Source organism: Mauremys mutica, chromosome 3 (genome assembly GCF_020497125.1).
Source record: "Mauremys mutica isolate MM-2020 ecotype Southern chromosome 3, ASM2049712v1, whole genome shotgun sequence".
Lineage (NCBI taxonomy): Eukaryota > Metazoa > Chordata > Testudines > Geoemydidae > Mauremys > Mauremys mutica.
In genome coordinates this window covers 90534242-90552509 of record NC_059074.1, presented here as the reverse complement: position 1 = coordinate 90552509, position 18268 = coordinate 90534242, and the positions used below count along the sequence as shown (strand labels likewise).

General features: G+C 43.3%; 1 protein-coding gene across 1 annotated transcript in view; it reads right to left on the bottom strand.

Moving 5' to 3' along the window:
• SLC35F1 (solute carrier family 35 member F1) overlaps positions 1-1556 on the bottom strand; it is a 373073-nt gene extending 371517 nt beyond the window's left edge. Inside the window, exon 1 of the mRNA XM_045009629.1 lies at positions 1138-1556. Within this exon, the coding sequence (XP_044865564.1) occupies positions 1138-1310 (173 nt within the window). The 5' untranslated portion in view covers positions 1311-1556. The remainder of the gene's footprint in view (positions 1-1137) is intronic.
• Positions 1557-18268: the final 16712 nt, after the last annotated feature.

The following is an 18268-nucleotide window of genomic DNA, read 5'->3' as shown; positions in this document are numbered from 1 at the left end:
TCATCTAACGCATTCTTCTTATAGTCATAATATCTTAGCATGCACAATTCTGAACCACATGCATAGGCAAATCTGCCCATTAGAATCTCACCAACACTTCACTTTTGATGCCAGGGCACATATTTTGACAATGCAAACTGGCTTAAGTAACCAGAAATCAGGCAACAACGAATCCAGACCTATTTAAAATCTCCTGAGGCATTAGACTTTGTTTGTTTTGGATATTATATGTACACACGCACACACAGTAAACCCCCACACAAATAATGACTAGCCAGATCACCTCAGCTATGACAATTTTACAGCTGTGTTTCTACATCCTCCCACTTCAAGCTCATAGCTCCACTCAGCTAAACTGGCATAATTTCTTAGGGATTTCTCCATTAAAAATCAAAACTGCAGACTGTATACCATGGAGTCTACTGTTAGTTCTTGGTGGCTGTACTCTGTGAATATGAGATTAACTAGCAAAAATTAAGCATTTGGAGGCTTATTCTATGGAGTTCTCCCTCTGATGGAGTCACTTGTCATGTAAAAATTAGCGTCTTCCAGCTCTGAAAGGAGGGAGGGAGTGGGAAAAGGGAGCCCACAGTTAGACAGTACATGGTGCAAAGTCCCTTTCCAACAGTCAGCAGAGCGGTCCTGTGTTGAGAGGAGCAGTCGGGTTCTTAACCCCCGTCCTTTCAGCTCGAAGCCCTGGCAGCCAAGGGCACTTCCACCGGCTTCTCTCTCTTCTTAACACTTTCGTGCCTCTTTGGGGCACCCTTTGCCTCGATCCCTCCCTCCCTGGTGTTGCTGCAGGACGACTCGGGCTGGCTGTGAGCCCCAGACATGTGGCATCTGCCCTCCTACGCCGGGGTCAGCAGCACCATCCCCCGCCCGCACCAGGACGGGCCGGGCTGCCCTGCTGTTTAAAAAGCCCGAGGGCACAAAGCGCTCTGCCCCACCCCCCGCCCCAGCAAGGGGCAAAGCTGGGGAGCACATGCTACCCGCTGCTCTGAGGGCCGGTGGGGGGCAGTCAGCTGGGCACCCCTGCCCTCCCCCCGTCCCCCCAAGCGGCTCCTCGCCGGGGATCTCAGCCCGCCGCCGCCCGGCCCAGCTCTCCCCGCGCCGCCCGGGGCCGGCCCCTCTCCTCACCTGTTCAGCACTTTCCGGAGCCGCTGGCGCACGCCGGGGGAGGAGGAGGCGGAGATGCTGCTCCTGCCGCTGCCGCCGGCGCCGCCCTCCGCCGGCAGGTTCTCGATGGTGGCGACAACATGGTTGGGCTGCGGCGGCTGCTCGGGGGAGATCATCGCGGCGGGGCTGGGCATCAGACGGCAGCAGCCGGGCGCATGCTGCGCCGCGCGGCCGGCCGGGCGACACTTCCGCGCGGGCGGCGGCTCGCTCGCTTCTTCTCCGCGCAGCGCCAGCTCCAGAGCCGCGGCCACTGTGCCCCGCTCCTGCTCACTGCGCGGCCATGGAGCGAGGGGCGGGCTGCTGCTGCTGCTGCTGCTGCCCCCACCGAGCCGAGCCGAGCCGCCTCCTTCCCAGCAGCAAGGGCTGGTCACAGCCCACGAAGTGGCCGCAGTTTGGAGCCCCCCCTTCCCTTCCCTTCCCAGCGAGTCTCTGGTCCTCTGTGGCTCAGAGGAAGCCGCTGCCGAGCTGGACTGAGCCGCTTTGTGTCCCCCTCGCGCTGCCCCTCCGGCTCCCTCACACACACACACACACACACACACAGAGCGTGCGGCGCTCAGGTGCAGCCCGCGGCTCCGCGCCGGGCTCAGTCCTCGGCCGTGTGTGCGGTGCCTGCCTCCCTCCGTGCGGGGGGCTGGCTGGGAGCGAGAGCGAGTCAGAGGCAGGGAATGAACGCGAGTGTAGCAGTGGGAGTCGAGACGGAGCCAGTGGGCAACAGCCCTCCCCTCCCCGCCCCGGCTATTCACACCCACCAGAGGGAGCACATGCAGCACCGAGAGCCCCCCAGCCGCCTGCCCCCTCCCGGACTGGTCTGCCTGCCGGGAGTTGTAGTTTCCACCCTCAGGGGTGTCCCCACCCCTCCCCCCGCCTTCAGTACCAGCCACCCGCGGACAGCGGCAGGCGGCTGCCAAAAGTCCTAGGAAGTTTAAAGCCGCTGAGGTGAGACATGGGGAGTCATCACAACTAAGGCAGGCCGGAGACCCGCAATCCCAGCTGCCAGCAAATGTTAGGGTGTCCTTCGGCCTCAGATCAAAAACAAGATGAACAGTTTTTCACCAAAAAAGCAGCCACCCCCAAAAAGCAGCCAACCAGTCAAAGGCCAGGATGCCCCCCAAAACAACCAACTCCTGATGTACAAGGCACCCCCCAAAAGCAGCCAACCACTCAATAACCAGGGCACCCTGTGACATACTGGGATGCAATCCAGACCAGTAAGGTCCGTGTCACCCTTGCCCTGCAACCTGGGGTGCCTTGCATTGCCTTACTCTAGCAGTTCCCAACCTGGACCTCTCACACACAGCCACCAGCATGCAGGTCACTCCCAGATATGTTTGTGTAACTGCAGCCCATCAGTGACATCCTGGATCTCACCAGCCTTGGTTATATTACAAGGTGCTGGTAACACACTCCCAGTCCCAGATTTTCCCCCAGAAATGTATGTCTTGTACTGCCCAGCCCTCTCCTGGACAGCCCAAATATATTAAGTCTGTATGCTTTTAAGGGAATAATATACACACAATTTGCCACCCTATGGAGTTACCAGAGATTTCAAATTGAACACACTGGATTAGATTAAATAAAGCAAGTTGATTAGCTACAAAGAGAGAGGTTTTAAGTGAGTATAAGTAATGAGGCATAAAAGTAAGAAATGGTTACAAGAAAATAAACATAAAAATGCTTTCTAGTGCCTAGCTTAACAAATTATATTAGATTCAAATAAAGTTTCTGATCACATGCTTCCAACAGCACTACTGACCAAACTCTTCAGGTCAGAACCTGCCCCCCTTGTTCCCAGAGTCCAATGACTCTTTTCCTTTGTTTTCTCAGCTGCAGAGAATGAGATGGGTAGGGAGAGAGAGAGGAGGTCTTGGGATGCTTTCCTCCCCTTTTTTATAGTATCAGTCCCTCTTTGAAAAGCATTTCCAGCTCAGAGCTAAGAGATAGGGGAGGAAGGACTCCTCATGCTGTTTCTTTGCTAAGATGCAGATCTATCTATGTCCCTGCCCCCCTTTCTTGCCAAAGAATGGCCATTTGATAGGTGATGGCCCATCAACTTTGTTGACACCTGGTTGGGGTATCAGCTTGCCTTTTGAGAAACTGGTTTAGTCACTCCACAGACTTATCTGGGAAACACACTATAGTCATGATTTCAGCTTATGTTCATAACTTTACATGTAATGTTGCTACATACATTTTACCATATTACTCATCAGCAAGTTATGTGTTTTCAAATGATACCTCACAAGGCATGACCTGTACAAAAATTATTACAATAACATGAAATGTGTGAATACAGGCCTCAAAACTGCCCACTGCCCAGTGGCAAAGGTGCCCGCTCCAAAAAACCATGTACCACTGGTGGCCAGGGCACCTTCTCCAAAACAGCCAACTGCCTGGTGGCCAGAATGCTCCCCAAAACAGCCAATTGCCCAGTGTCCAGGGTACCCCCCACAAAAACAGCCAACCACTGGTTGCTAGAGCACCTCCCCCAAAACCGCCAACCGCCCGATGACTAGGGCATTCATCTGGGATATGGGAGAGTGTGTTGGTCTCTCTTTCTCGCTCTCTCTCTCTCTTCATTCCACCCTTGACCTGAGAAACCTTCCAGATGGAAATTTTTGTCAGAACAGATATGTTTCTGCCAAAAGTTTTAGTTTAAAAAAATAAATCAGAATGGTCTGATAGTAACGCCAATCAGTTTTGTCAAAAATTTCCCACTCGCTCTAACAAAAACTACCAACACCAGACCTGACACAAAGGGCAACTCTAGACAAGGACTGATGAAAGGGGGCTCCTGGGAGTGGTAGGAAGTTTCAGACACTGGATCAAATGTGAGATGGAATGAACAAAAAAAAAGGCTTCACCCACAAAATAATTAATTTTTGCTAATTTTGCTACCATCAGCATCCGCATAACAAATGCTAATAACAATAATACTTTACCTCAATAGAGAACTTTTCCGAGGAAGAGCACAATGTGCTTTAGAAAGAGCACAACACTAATATGCACAACATCCCAGTGTGGTGTCATCCCTATTTTATGGGTAGGCAAATTAAGAAATTCCATATAGTTGTATAAATAGAAGAATTTACATAACAAAGGAAGAAAAACACACAAGAAAACCATCAAAAGAAACAGAGACATTAACCACAAAACTTTACTTTATGTATGATTCTTCCTGCACCAAGCTAAGGAACTCCCCCAAGCAGTTCAGAGGCAGTCACTGTCAGAAGGCTAGAGCCCTGGCAACAAAGAGGAGCTGTCAGGGGGTTGCAGGAAGCCAGAGAGATGGGCAGTAGCACAGAGTCCAGGAGGCAGTTTGCACAAAAGGTGTTTGCCGCTTGACATTTGCTAACAGCTGCACCTTTAAGAAGTGAATCTCCTAACCTTCAGGGAAGGCCAACCCTTTTCACCCAAATCCAGTGCCCTCATCCTTCTCCCTACCCCATGGAAAAATTCAAAGGAAACTGCACATTGAAGCCAAAAAACTCCATTCCCCTATATAGAAATGGTCCTCATAAAAGAGAACAGAGATATTCAGCAGAATGAAACATCCTTGATATTGTTGTCCCTTCTTCCAACATCAGTATCCTATTCTGACACTAGCGCTGCCCTTCTGCCAAGCATTTACTGATGTCTGGGGCCTTAGAGATAGATTTTTCTAGTGGAGGAGAAATCAGTGATGCCAAGGCTGACTATATTCTAAGTGTAAATTGATTTTTTTACATAATATACACAAGTCCTAGAATATAGGTAGGCAAAAAGCATGCGGGCCAATCCCTTCTATCAGGAATCTCATCCCAACACTAATGTTCAATTCCCAGACACCAACTCTGCCTCAAGAATTAACTGTAATCAGAGACTAATTTAGAGAGAAAACTCTCCTCCAGCTCTCACATAGTGCCCTCTAAGTACTACTAAGAGTACCAACACTACAGCATGTCTTCCCAAGACTGAACACTTGCTTGCGCAGTAAGAAAAAGAACATGTGTAACAGTGCCATCTGGTGACACGTGCCGTAGTAATATTTTATAATTGTGTTTGTTAGATGTTGCTTTAAATGTGGGGAATACACTAAACTAATTAAACCAAGTTTCTCAGTCTTCCCTGTGAGGAAAATATTTATACAACCATCACATACCATTGTGTCATAGAGACCAAGTGGCTGAGTCATCTTGTGAAGAAAATGAGTTATCCAGTCTAAACAGGGTAAAAGAAAATATAATTTATTAGATTCTCTCTCACCTTAAGGAAAAACAAATACATAATAAAGATTACTGTAAATAACAGCTTAAGGAATTTAGCTCACAATAATATGATGCTTATTAGCCAGCTCAGAATCTGAACTTCCTAGCCTAGTTCAATGTTTCCTGAAGAGTCTCTCTCTCTCTCTTGTTTTAAAATCTCATTTCCTGTGCTTCTGTCTTTTGCCAACCATTGTCGTCTGATGGGTTTGACTAATCTGTCTATCGCAGTCATTCGTAGCTCTGCAACTGCCATTAGCTTTTCCATGGGTGTATACATTTGCCTATTTGTCCTTTCCTAGACCTGAGAAGAATGAATGAAGGAATGCTGCAGAGATTAATAAAACAAGAAAAAAGACCACCACAGGAATGTACTACCTTCCACATGTCATTCATAGCACAGTTCCTCACACACTCATCCCACTCAAAACACAAAAACGTGGGACAGGAAAGAGAACTGAATCTCAAAAGATGGGGTGAGAGACAAAAAAGCTTGCAGCCAATTACAGAGAGAGACATGCCATAGTCTCACACATTGAAATTTAGTGCAAAAATGCCAATGGGAAGGACTACTCTAACCTGCTGAAATAGAAAATACTGAACACTGAATAGTTGTATGGTGGTGTCTTTGCTCAGCACAGTAACAATTTCAATCTTCATGCTCTTTTTAGTAATCCACATTACAATTACTCTTACTTTGTTTTATTGCACATTTCCTCTCCTTCCTCATTACATAATTAAATGTCAGCCTGAAGTACTTTTTAATTTAAAGGTGTCTCTACTTGTCCAGAATTAATAAGTTTAAAAAAAATGTTTTCCATGGAGCAATAATAACCCTTCCCAACCTGCTACTGTTCAGTAATCAGTGAGTGTACAGATAACAAATAAAATACAGTCATCTTGGAATTAAGAAACAAGGCTTGAGAAGTCCTGTAAATTTTTCAGGAAGAATTTTAATTTGTGTCATTTTAATATTGTTCAGAAATTACCTTTACTGTACACACAGAGAGTACTCAGTCTTGCAAACCATTTTCATTCATGTTACCCTTATTTATACAATTAATCCCATTGACATTAATGGAACTACTTGTGTAAGCCACTGTTCAGTGTGCAGTATGAGCTTAGAAGAGCAGGATGAAGAGGAACAGCCTTTTAACTAGAAGTTTTTTCTACCATTCCAATTTCATCATACAATTCTGCCCTTAAAAGGCCTTTTTATTCTCTTATTGTCCAGAGCCTCTCTAGATAACGAAGTATATAACATCAAACATTGCAGCATATACAAAGCTAGGGAGGCAGTGAAAAATAGATCTTAAAGTTTGAAGAAACAATGCATTTAGTTTAAATACCTATCTTTAAAATACTTTTCAATATTGGGACGTGGATGGGTAACAATTAGCATGAAAGAACAGCAACTTGTTACCATCTTCAAAACCCATCCCAACTGCCAAAACCTTTTCCTATGCTTTGGTGAGTGTGATGGAAGTGGAGGAGAGATGTAAGAATATTATGAATCCTGTTGGAGCTGCTAGATAATCTAAGAATGAGTTGTAACAATATTACGAACACTCTGATCTGGTAAGTGAGAGGCAGTTATTGTATACTGGGCTATAAGACTTTCTTGTATGAATGGGTGTATAGTCTGGTTTATTGTTTTTAAGATGTTTCCTCTTAAATACTTTTGTTCTAATAAATAATAATTTGCTTGAAGAAGGCTGTATTGTCTCCATTGTCATTGCTGTCAGAAGGAAAAGAACTGCAGGGTCTGAGCCTAAATCAGACCTGCTGAGATAATCATGGTTAGTCTGCAGCCCTGAGTCTGGTCAGAGAGTGGGGGAATAGCATGATTCCACCCCAGTGAGAGGCGAAGGCTTGAGGCCTGTAAGTAGGATGCACACAGCGAGACTAGGCGGGGTCAGAGTCACTATGACAGTGATCTCCTGACTGGACTATCAGTTGCCTCCTCTTTGGCTTACCTTCACATCTCCAGCTGCCTAAAATCCTGACATCAAACTCATCTTTCACTCCTGCCACTGTGACCACATCAACCCCTCACTAGTTTTGCCTATAATTCCACATTGAATTCAAATTCCTCATGTCCTTGCTTTCCAGGTTTTACACCCCCCCTTCCCTTGCCTGCATCTTGTTTCTTCTCGTACTGCTCCCAGCATCTTTGCATCCTTCTTCCAGAAGTGCTGCTACAGATTCGTCCCACACCTGAAATATCACCCCTCATCCTGTACAGCCCACAGCCTCCCTCCTTCAGACACACTGCTTTGCCCTGTCTCTCCAGTCCAGATCCATACTTCCATGACAATGTAGGAAATTTAAATTAGTTTTAAAAGTGGGGGAGGGGAAACTAATATGATTTGTAACCACTGAAACAAAAATCTTCATAAACTTATTTTATGTAAGTCTCCATCCTTCTTGCTTGATGGAATCTCTCATTTCATCTTTTTATGTCATGTCTGACCTAGATTGTAAGCTGTTGGGTCAGGGATCTGCTCTGGCTGAGCGGCACTCTGTGTAAGACCAAAGGGTGGGACAGTAAAGATGGCTTTACCCTGTCTTTATGACTCCCTAATCCTGGGGTCAACTGGGAGCCCTGCTGTTCTGATCAAATTTACAATCATTCAGCCCATTGGGATACAGGCTCTAGCCATACCCCTTTTTCCCCAGCTGCAGCCCATCTGCTGGGAGCCTAGGAGAAAATGTGGCATAAAGTTGATATGCCAGCTCTACCATCCAGGGAAATCCTCAGGAGGCTATGTAAAATGGCTTTACAGAACAACACAAAGGGGCTGTACCCTGGCTGAGAGTCTGTAGTGACCTGCACACATGCACCATTATATAGAAGTGCACAATAAAACAGAAGCAAAGAAAGTAACAAAATACTTGTCCAGGATGCATTCTGAATTTCTCTATTCCTGAAAATGGCAGAGATATTGCCCTTTCTATAATCTTGCTAACTTCATGTTCAGTAGCTGCTAGGCTCATTTGCTCAATCAAGACTCAAGTACATCAGATTTCTTTGTCATCAGACAAACTATCAGTTCAAATCATATATATATGTAACAGTAAAAAAAAGGCAAAAAACTCAGGATGCTTAAATTGACTGCAGCACACCAGCTTTATTATTGAGATCCTTAAGTAAATGCCCCGCCAGTCCTTTCACATTCAATACACTTGAAATGTTTTAATCTTTTTTCAACGAGGATTGGTCACCAAAAATTAGCAAGCTCTCTTTGTCAAAGCATCAAGACCCTTTTCATGTTATTTTTAATTGTGATGCTGCTCCGCAGACATCATAGGCAGGAAAAGAAACATAATTGTATACCTGAGTGACTACAGAGAGGAATGCCTGATTCAGGCAGAGCCATGCTGGAAGATTGACGTTTCCAAAAAAAAAAAAAAAAGATGAACTAAATTTGTGTGGTAAGAAAAACACATCTGTGAATTCTAGGAATCCACTCTGGAAATAATTTGACCTTTTTGGGGAAAAAGTCAGGTTCAAGGCTTTTATTTCTTAATAGTTCTTAATTATTAAAATCTTAGCAGCAGACATGATTAATAAGGACAATCAGGTTTTGGAACGGATCATCTAGAGAAGTCATTATGTCACCATCATTAGTGGCGTTCAAGATAATGCTAGATAAATAGAGTGTAATTAGTTTAGTATTTTATCCTTCTTGATGCCAGGGGTTACACTTGACGATCTGAGAAGTTATTTCCCAGCATATCATCTACATTACTTTTACAGTCTAAGAATATTCTAATGGTAAAGGGTTCACTGAACAAACACATATATAGGAAATGAGCTGTGCCAGACAGGGTTCTTAGATTTATTCAATGCACCAAATTCACTTCTACTGTAAACTCCGTAGATTTCAGTGGAAACAGCAGAGGGTGGAGTGCTGTTTCATCTTACATCCTAATCAGTACAAGTTAAACTACTTCCCCTTTTAAGTAATTGATGGAAGTATCCCAGAGATTTATATGTGTTGCACTGGCTTTTACATCAGGGGAAAATTTGAACTTAGTTCCTTAAATTGCTCTTTTGAAAATGAATTTCCTACTCTTTGCATGCCCAACTGCACCTTACTGCATAGTCTGAGCTCAATACTGCCCTGAGCAAGGATTTGGGGAGGGATGAAGATCAGAACCTTTTCCCCATGCATAAACAGCAGGGCAAGATGCCTCCTTAACACACAAGAGTTGGTGAGCATACCAACATATCATATCCCCAGATAGATAACATGTTGGGGGTATTCCACTCCCAAGATAGCTAGAGTATGAGATGCCATCAGCAGTAAGAGCTAGGTGGCAGGCAGACATGGTGCTCCTGCTTAGAGGGGCAACAAAGTGAACCCCACCACGGGGTGCTCCTGCCCACACTATGAATTACCCTGGTAAGCAGGATCCCTGTAATAAGAGGATGCATGAAGCAGCATCTCTGCTTCCCATTGCTGCATCAGCCAAGGCAGGATGTGTCCTTTAAAATGCATTCTTTGGATTTTAGTCCATTGAGTCATATCAGGGACAGGATTACATGTGCTGTGAATACTTTAGTGTGCAGTGCAGACACAGTCTCAGTAGCTTAGCTCAAAAATGCTGGAGCCAGAATAACAAAAGCATGCTGGACATGCTACACATTTCACAGTACAGAGTATTCACAGACTCTAGAGATGATTCTTGCCAGCTGTGAGGTATTGACTCATTATTAATTATGTATACCACTGCCACCTACAGTCATATGATAAACCTGCTCAGATATTACAGTGCTTTCTACCTGCTGAGCTAGTCAATCCTTTCCTTCGGCTCACCAAACACAGGCCACATTTGCAGATTCAGATTCAGTAATTTCCTTCATAGTCTACCCACAAGGCTGAAGTACTTTGAGCAGAAGGTGCCTGTAAAATCAATGCTATCATATGGCTATATGCCCAGATCCTCAAAGGTATTTGGACATCTACATTCCAATGAGAGTCCTTTCTGAAGTTCTGAAGTTTACCAAGACGTATGCTGATTTTCACATAAGGGAAGCTGCACAAAAAAATGCAGTATGGTAAAAGGTCTTCTGCCATTCTGCTAATACCAGCAAATTAGGTTACTCACAAGAATTATAGTACTTGATTTTTCTATTTCCAAAGACAATCTTCCTTCCAAAAATATTGGGCTCAATCCTCAGCTGGTGTAAATCAGCATTTACTTCAATGAAGTTATGTTGATTTATACCAGCTGAGGATTTGTCCACATCTCCCAGTTTACAGAAAACCCTGGAATTATAGGATTTGTGCCTCATAGTCAGCCATCAGCAGGGGTATTCATGGCAAATAGTGTGCAAAGCTTTGAATGATTTAATATAATTGTAGGTACATGAAATAATATCACAATAGTCACGCCACCTCCACATGTTGATAATATGGACCAATCTTTGTAGCACAGAGTCTTGAATTGTTACAATCTGCCAGTGTCGCTATTGGGATGCTGTGGCCTACAACTCTATTCACATTAATGTTGGGTGAAATACACCACCATACAGAGAACTAGCACAAGGGCTCTGTACCAAAGTTCTACATAAGCTTTCAAAAGATTGCTTAAGGGTAAACATCACATAGGCTTTGCGCAGGCTCTGTCTACGGGGTTAGATTTCACCCACAGTTAGTGGGTAAGATATGACTTACCTGCTTTGTAGGCCACCTTAAAACTCAAGGACGGGGTAGTCAATAGGTGGACCATGGACCAAATCCAGATGACAAGCTGCTTTTGAACAGACTGCAAAATCTTTTAATTTACTTATTATCATCATTATTGTTATTGTGGTATGAAAAATGTTTCTCTGGAGTCTGGACTTTGACTATACTTTGACTAAAAGAAATTTGGACCTTGACAAAAAAATAATTGACTACCTCTGCTCTCTCCTACATGCTACATGCTAATGTTCAGCACTTACAGAAAGTGTTAACTCTGAGTTGTTGGAAATGAGCCCTAAGGAGCTAGTAATAGAAAAGTCAGCTGTGCACAGACAGAACAAGGTAGAAATGTTTAGAGGCCCATTACTAGCTGACTTTTCACAGATGTAAGGTTATCTGACACTCCAATGTAAGCAGCTGCAGCAACTCTTTTAAAGGTCTTAAACCATTAAGATACACCTTATTGTGACAAAGCATACCCAGAGAATTTCAAGTGTGACCATTCTTTGCCTATTTTGCTGTTTTCAGGGTGAAGTTTGGAGACTTAGGCTTGGTCTACACTAGGGGGCGGGATCGATGTAAGATACACAACTTCAGCTACGGGAATAGCGTAGCTGAAGTCGAAGAATCTTACTTCGACTTACCTCCCATCCTCATGGCGCGGGATCAACGGCCGCGGCTCCCCCTGTCGACTCTGCTACCGCCGCTCGCCCTGGTGGAGTTCCGGAGTCGACGGGAGTGTGTTCGGGGATCGATATATCACGTCTAGATGAGAAGCAATATATCAATCCCCGATAAACCGATCGTTACCCACCGATCCGACGGGTAGTATAGACATACCCAAAGAATGCAGTCTGGAAGCCCAGTTGTATGCGTTACAATTTTTATTATGTGCAAGAGTATCATCATTGCTGATATTTTTGACCCTGGGGACTCCTTGAAGCACTTATATGGTGTTTTGAAACAAAAGGTTCAGTCTCCTCTAGCATTGAAGTTGTGTATGGTGGAACTAATAACACTGCTCTACAGGCAAAATGCTTCTGAAATAAATGTAGTCGAACTTTACTAATTCTGGGTCACTGAGAACGAAAATGATGCTTAAAATTGTTGATTGGCTCTAGTTTTCAAGATATGCTATTGGGTCAGTATATACGACCCTTGACTTGGGAATGGCGGAGGAAAAGTGAGTTATAAAGGGAAGGGATCTCAATTTAAACCAGAAATTACTAAAATACATCTTTGACTGGATCTATGAATAAATCTATGACTGGGTTTGAACAGTACTTGCTTTTTAGGCAAAACAATGAATGATGCAATCTGAAGCTGGTATTGCATCATACATGATATGAATTGCATCATGTTATTCCTAGAAGTCATGGATGATGCAATCATAACGAAGCTTACATCACTCTGCTGAACAAATTGCCCTATATCAGCTCTAGAAATCATACAGTGTCGTGCTCTCTTATTTGTCAGTGTTTGATTTTGCAAAGGGACACATTTCTGATTAGCCAAAGTGAGCAGAGATGCCTCGTACTTGTGTGAACAGTGCAGATAACTTCTGCTATGTTTGTGGTGAAGTGACTTTTGCATCACAAAAGCGCAGTTGGTCATGCAGTCCATATGAAGGAAACCTATGACAACATGAAACAACTTTTGAGGTGCATAAACTATGACCAACATCAGTGGCAGCTTTGTGGCGATTTGAAGGTTGTTGCTCTCTTGCTTGGTCTGCAGACTGGATACACAAAGTACTGCTGTTTTCTCTGCGAATGGGATAGTCGTGCAAGAGATTCCCACTACATCAAGAAAGATTGGCCACTCCGACAGTCATTGGAGCCTGGGAGGAAAAGTGTTCAGCATCCACCACTTGTTGAATCAAAGAAGATTTTGTTACCACCCTTACACATCAAGCTGGGTCTGATGAAGAACTTTGTCAAGGCCATTGACAAAACACAAGCAGCTTTCAAGTACCTCCGTGGAAAATTTCCAAGGTTAAGTGAAGCTAAGATAAAGGAAGGTGTCTTTGTTGGTCCTCAGATTCGTGAACTTCTTTGAGATGATGCATTTGACCATGCACTGCGTGGCAAGGAAAAGACAGCATGGAAAGCCTTCCAGTTAGTGGCAATAAATTTTCTCGGAAACAACAAGGCAGACAACTACAGGTTGTTGATGGAAAACCTCCTCAAGGCATACAAAGGCCTTGGTTGCAACATGTCACTAAAGATACATTTTTTGCACTCTCATCTAGATTTTTTTCCACCGAACTGCGGAGCAGTGAGCGACGAGCACGGCGAGCGATTTCACCAGGACATTGCAACAATGGAGAAACGCTATCAGGGCAAATGGAGCCCATCAATGCTTGCAGACTATTGCGGGACAGTGACAAGAGATGCTCCATTTAATGAATACAAGAGACAAGCCAAGAAGCGCCGAGTAGACACTGAATAGGACTAAACTATGTACATAATAGTTTTTTGCCTTTTGTTTCATAATATATTTTATTTATATAACCCTTTTGCTGATTTTTAAAGTGTTACATGAACAGGACAGGTGAAATATTATCATGTAAAGCAACCATAAACACATGAAAAGACCTAGGTTTACAATTTATGATTAAAACTCTACTATCTACACAATATACATAGACATAAAATGTAAAAACTTAAATATCTTAGAAACTGTAGCCAATTAGTTGTTTTAATTGTCATATTTGAATTCAGCACATCAAAATACATAATAAATAGCACATTTTATCTCTGAAGCAGATGACTTCTCAAAAACTGTAGACCAGTGTAATGAGATATGGCAGTTAAATGGACAGAGCTGATGAAATGGGACAAAATAGGCCTCTACCTTGCATCATAGATGTCAAGCTTCCTACTTCAAGTAGAAACATCTTGCTATCAACTTTTCTCCCTCCCCCTTATCTGCCTGTTTGTTAGCTGCTGTTGTCTTTTTGGCTGGTCCTGTCCTTTGTTCCACAGTCTACTGTGCTCTTTTCACAGTGGAATTTCAAAATGAAACTTAATCTTACCAAACTTCATTTTGCCACAGCACAGGGAAAAAGCTAGGCTCAGTTTTCTTCCCCTGTGCTGAGAGCTTAGACAGTTCTAAGGCAAAGTGAAACTTACTAACAATGTGGCTTTGTCTAAATTAGAAAAATGGACTGGTTTAAAAAAAGTAATCGGTTTTAATGACAGAAGCTAAACTGATGCAAGCTTAACTGGGAGGAGTATTGAGCAAAGAATATGGGGAATAAACAGAAAGAACTTAAAGTCTTAAAACATAAGCACAATGATGACTTAATTGGCATCACAGTGGGATAAATCTCATGGTTAGAATATTGGTACAGAGGAGTATAGTTTGTTCAAGAATTCTGGCAGAATAAAAAGGAAAAGGTATTACATTGTACATCAAGAATATATACACTTGTTCTGAGCTTCAGAAGGAGGTGAGATGCAGCCTAGTTGAAAGCCTCTGGGTGAGGATAAAAGGGGAAAAACAGTGGTGATGTCATGTTAGGTGTCTACTAAAGATCACCAAATCAGGGGGAGGAAGTGCATGAGGCATGTCTAGAACAAATAACAGAAATACCCCAAACACAAGACCTGGTAGTAGTGGGGGACTTTAATTACTTGGACATCTATTGGAAAGGTAATACAGAAAAACACAAAATTTCCAATAAGTTCTTGGAATGTGTTGGGCATAGGCGCTGACTTCCCCTCTTTTCTGCGGGTGCTTGACACCCTCTCTTCCCCCGGCCCCCACCCCGACTCCACCCCTGCCCTGCCCCCTCCCACCCCCATTCCAACCCCTTCCCCAAATCCTGGTCCTGGCCCCGCCTCTTCCCCGCCTCCTCCCCTGAGCGTGCCACTTTCCCGCTCCTCCCCTCACCCCGAGCTTGCTAATGCCACCAAACAGCTGTTTGGCGGCGGCCAGGTGGGACACACTGGGAGGTAGATGGATGAGTGGGGACGTGGCATGCTCGGGGGGGAGGGGAGCTTGGCTGCCGGTGGGTGCAGAGCATCCACTAATTTTTCCCTATGGGTGCTCCAGACCCGGAGCACCCACAGAGTCGGCACCTATGGTGTTGGGGACAGCTTGTTTCAGAATCTGGAGGAATAAACTGGGGGGCAGCCATTTTAGACTTGATTATGACCAGCAGGGAGGAATTGGTGTGACTCTGAAGGTAAAAGGCAATTTGGGTGAGAGTGATCATGAAATGACAGATTTGATGATTCTAAGGAAAGGAAGGAGCGAGAGCAGCAGAATACGGACAATTGACTTTAAAAAAGCAGATTTTAACAGACTCAGAGAACTGGCAGGTTAAGTTCCATGGGAAGAAAATCTGTGGGGAAAAAGGAATTCATGACAGCTGGCAGTTTCTGAAAGATAAAATATTAAGATGCAACAGCAAACTATCCCAATGAGAAGGAAATATAGGAAGAATAGTAAGGAGCCCATCAGGAGCTCTTTAATGACCTGAAAATAAAAAAGGAATCCTACAAGAAGTAGAAACATGGACAAATTGCTAAGGAGGCGTACAAAAGACTAGCAAAAGCACATAGGGACAAAAATCAGAAAGGCTAAGGCACAAAAGGAGTTACACCTAGCAAGGCACAGAAGAGGTTCTATAAATACATTAGGAGCAAGAGAAAGATGAAGAAAAATGTAGGTCCACTACTTAGCGGGAAAGGAGAGCTAATAACAGATGACATCAAGACAGCTGAATTATTTCATGTATATTTTGCTTCTTTGCTAAAAAAAAATTAATTGTAACCAGAAGCTTAACACAATTAATATTAACAACAAAAAAGACTATGGTGGGGATCTGATCATCTTCAAATATTTTAAGGGCTGTTATAAAGAGGATGGTAATCAATTGTTCTCCATGTCCACTGGCACTGGAGGTGGGACAAGACATTATTGGCTTAATCTGCAGCAAGGGAGAGTTAGGTTAGACATTAGGAAAAAACTTTCTAACTATAAGGATAGTTAAGCACTGGAATAGGCTTCCAAGGGAGGTTGTAGAATCCCTGTGACTGGAGATTTTTAAGAACAGATTAGACAAATGTTTGTTAGGGATGGTTTAGGTTTACATGGCCCTGCCTCAGTGCAGGGGTCTGGACTTGATGACCTCTTGAGGTCCCTTTCAGCTCTCAGAGTAGCAGCCGTGTTAGTCTGTATCCGCAAAAAGAACAGGAGTACTTGTGGCACCTTAGAGACTAACAAATTTATTAGCTCACGAAAGCTCATGCTGAAATAAATGTGTTAGTCTCTAAGGTGCCACAAGTACTCCTGTTCCTTTCAGCTCTGTATTTTGTGATTCTACAAAATTTATATAAGCAAGGGTTAAACCAGCTTCAATGTGTCTACAATAATGATTTACATGGTTTTGAGTCAATTTAATTAAACCAGTTCACTTTTCTAGTGTAGAAAAAGTCTTATATATTGTGCCAAATTTATCCTTGGAGTAACTCCATTGACAGAAGAAAAATAATAAAGAAAAGATTTGTTGCTGACTTTAGGCTGGTATTTTCTTTTATTTAGTTGAGAGTGTAAGTTCAAGATGATGACAAAACTCACCACTATCACTGGGGAAAGAACCCCAGGAAGAGAGTGAATTTTGTCTGTAAAGAAGGAAAATTAACTGTGGTGAAAAGATCTTGTTTTTTAGTGGTAAGAGTAACTAGTGTTATTAATCTAAATTGCTGCACTCTGTATATTACCAAAGCCTCCAAGACCTTTGTGTGTGGGAGAGAATGACGTTCCAAACTGCATGCCCAGAGTTACACTGGTCATTTTAACTTGTCTGTTACATTACAAGTTCATGTAATGTGCTGTCTGCTAAGACTTAGTCTTTTTTTAAACTCTTTTTGAGATGTAATTGTCAGGCCATGTTCTCCCACCTTCCCAATGGGACTGGGTAGGGTTGAGGTGCAGCACCATAAAAATTAATAAAAGACTAGAGAATCCACAAAATTAATGCCAGTGTTTCCTGCAGAATCCTGTGGAAATATACCTTCCAAGGCCCTCTACACCACCAACAAAATGCAATTGTCTTGTCACATTGACATTGGCTGGCTGGTACCTGTGCTCTGTGACCACTCCTGTGTAGCACATAGTAATTGAGACAGTTGATATTGCTCTGAACAACAGAGCAAATCCCTGATTTTTACATGTAGGAAGGATGGGATAACCCTGGTTTTTGTGTGTAGGCTATATAAGAAGGGGAATATATTTCCCAGATTCTCCCCAACCTCCTCAGCAACTTCCCATTTTCCCTCACTACACAACCCATTGGCCACATGTAATTTATATGGAGAAGATGGAGTAGATTATGCACATAGGACTATTTCTGCTGTTTTTCTTCCTCTGCACCACACATTGGGACTAGGAGCATTGATCATTGGCATTCCCGTGGATTGCAGACATGTTGTTTCTTGTTCTGGAAGTGACTAATAATAAACTTTCACTAGAAGTAGCAGGGAAGCGTTTGATCTGTAAGTAGAGGTTTCATTGTTGGTAGCAGTAGCTCCAGAGTTCAGGGATGCTACACTAGATGTATATAATGGTAATTGATTGCCAGGATTAATTCACTAACGTCCAGAAAGTGTAGAGAAATTCACCAGTGCAAAATAATCTTAAAGTCTGTGCATCATCATACATTTGCACCTTAGTTAATGTGTTTAAAATGTTAGTGAGCCCTGCTATTAAGAGCTATTGTATGGCCAGGGTTTATTTTTCCCCATACACCGCACATTTTGCCTTTGACTGGAGAAAGAGCTCGTGCATCCTGATGTGACTAATTGTCCCATTGGGGATTATATTTACTGCCTCTCTTCCTACTACAGTATGTGTTCTTTCCTCAGTACTCACTGTCTTAGTCTGCACAAGCATGAATGTGTAAACTGCGTAGGGGTGTTGAGACTACTGTATTCCTCTCTCTTACAGCTGAGATACTTCTCTGGATTATTTTATAGCCAACATTTTTGGTGTATTCTGTTAATTCCCTCACTGTTCATAGTGATGTTCAGTTTAGGATAATCTGACTTTGTCTATCACTGGCAAAGTCACATGTAATTGCTGGTTGCCTGAATCTTATGCGAGAAGCATTTAGAGTTGTTGCCAAGCTTTTGTCTGGAATGATAGAAC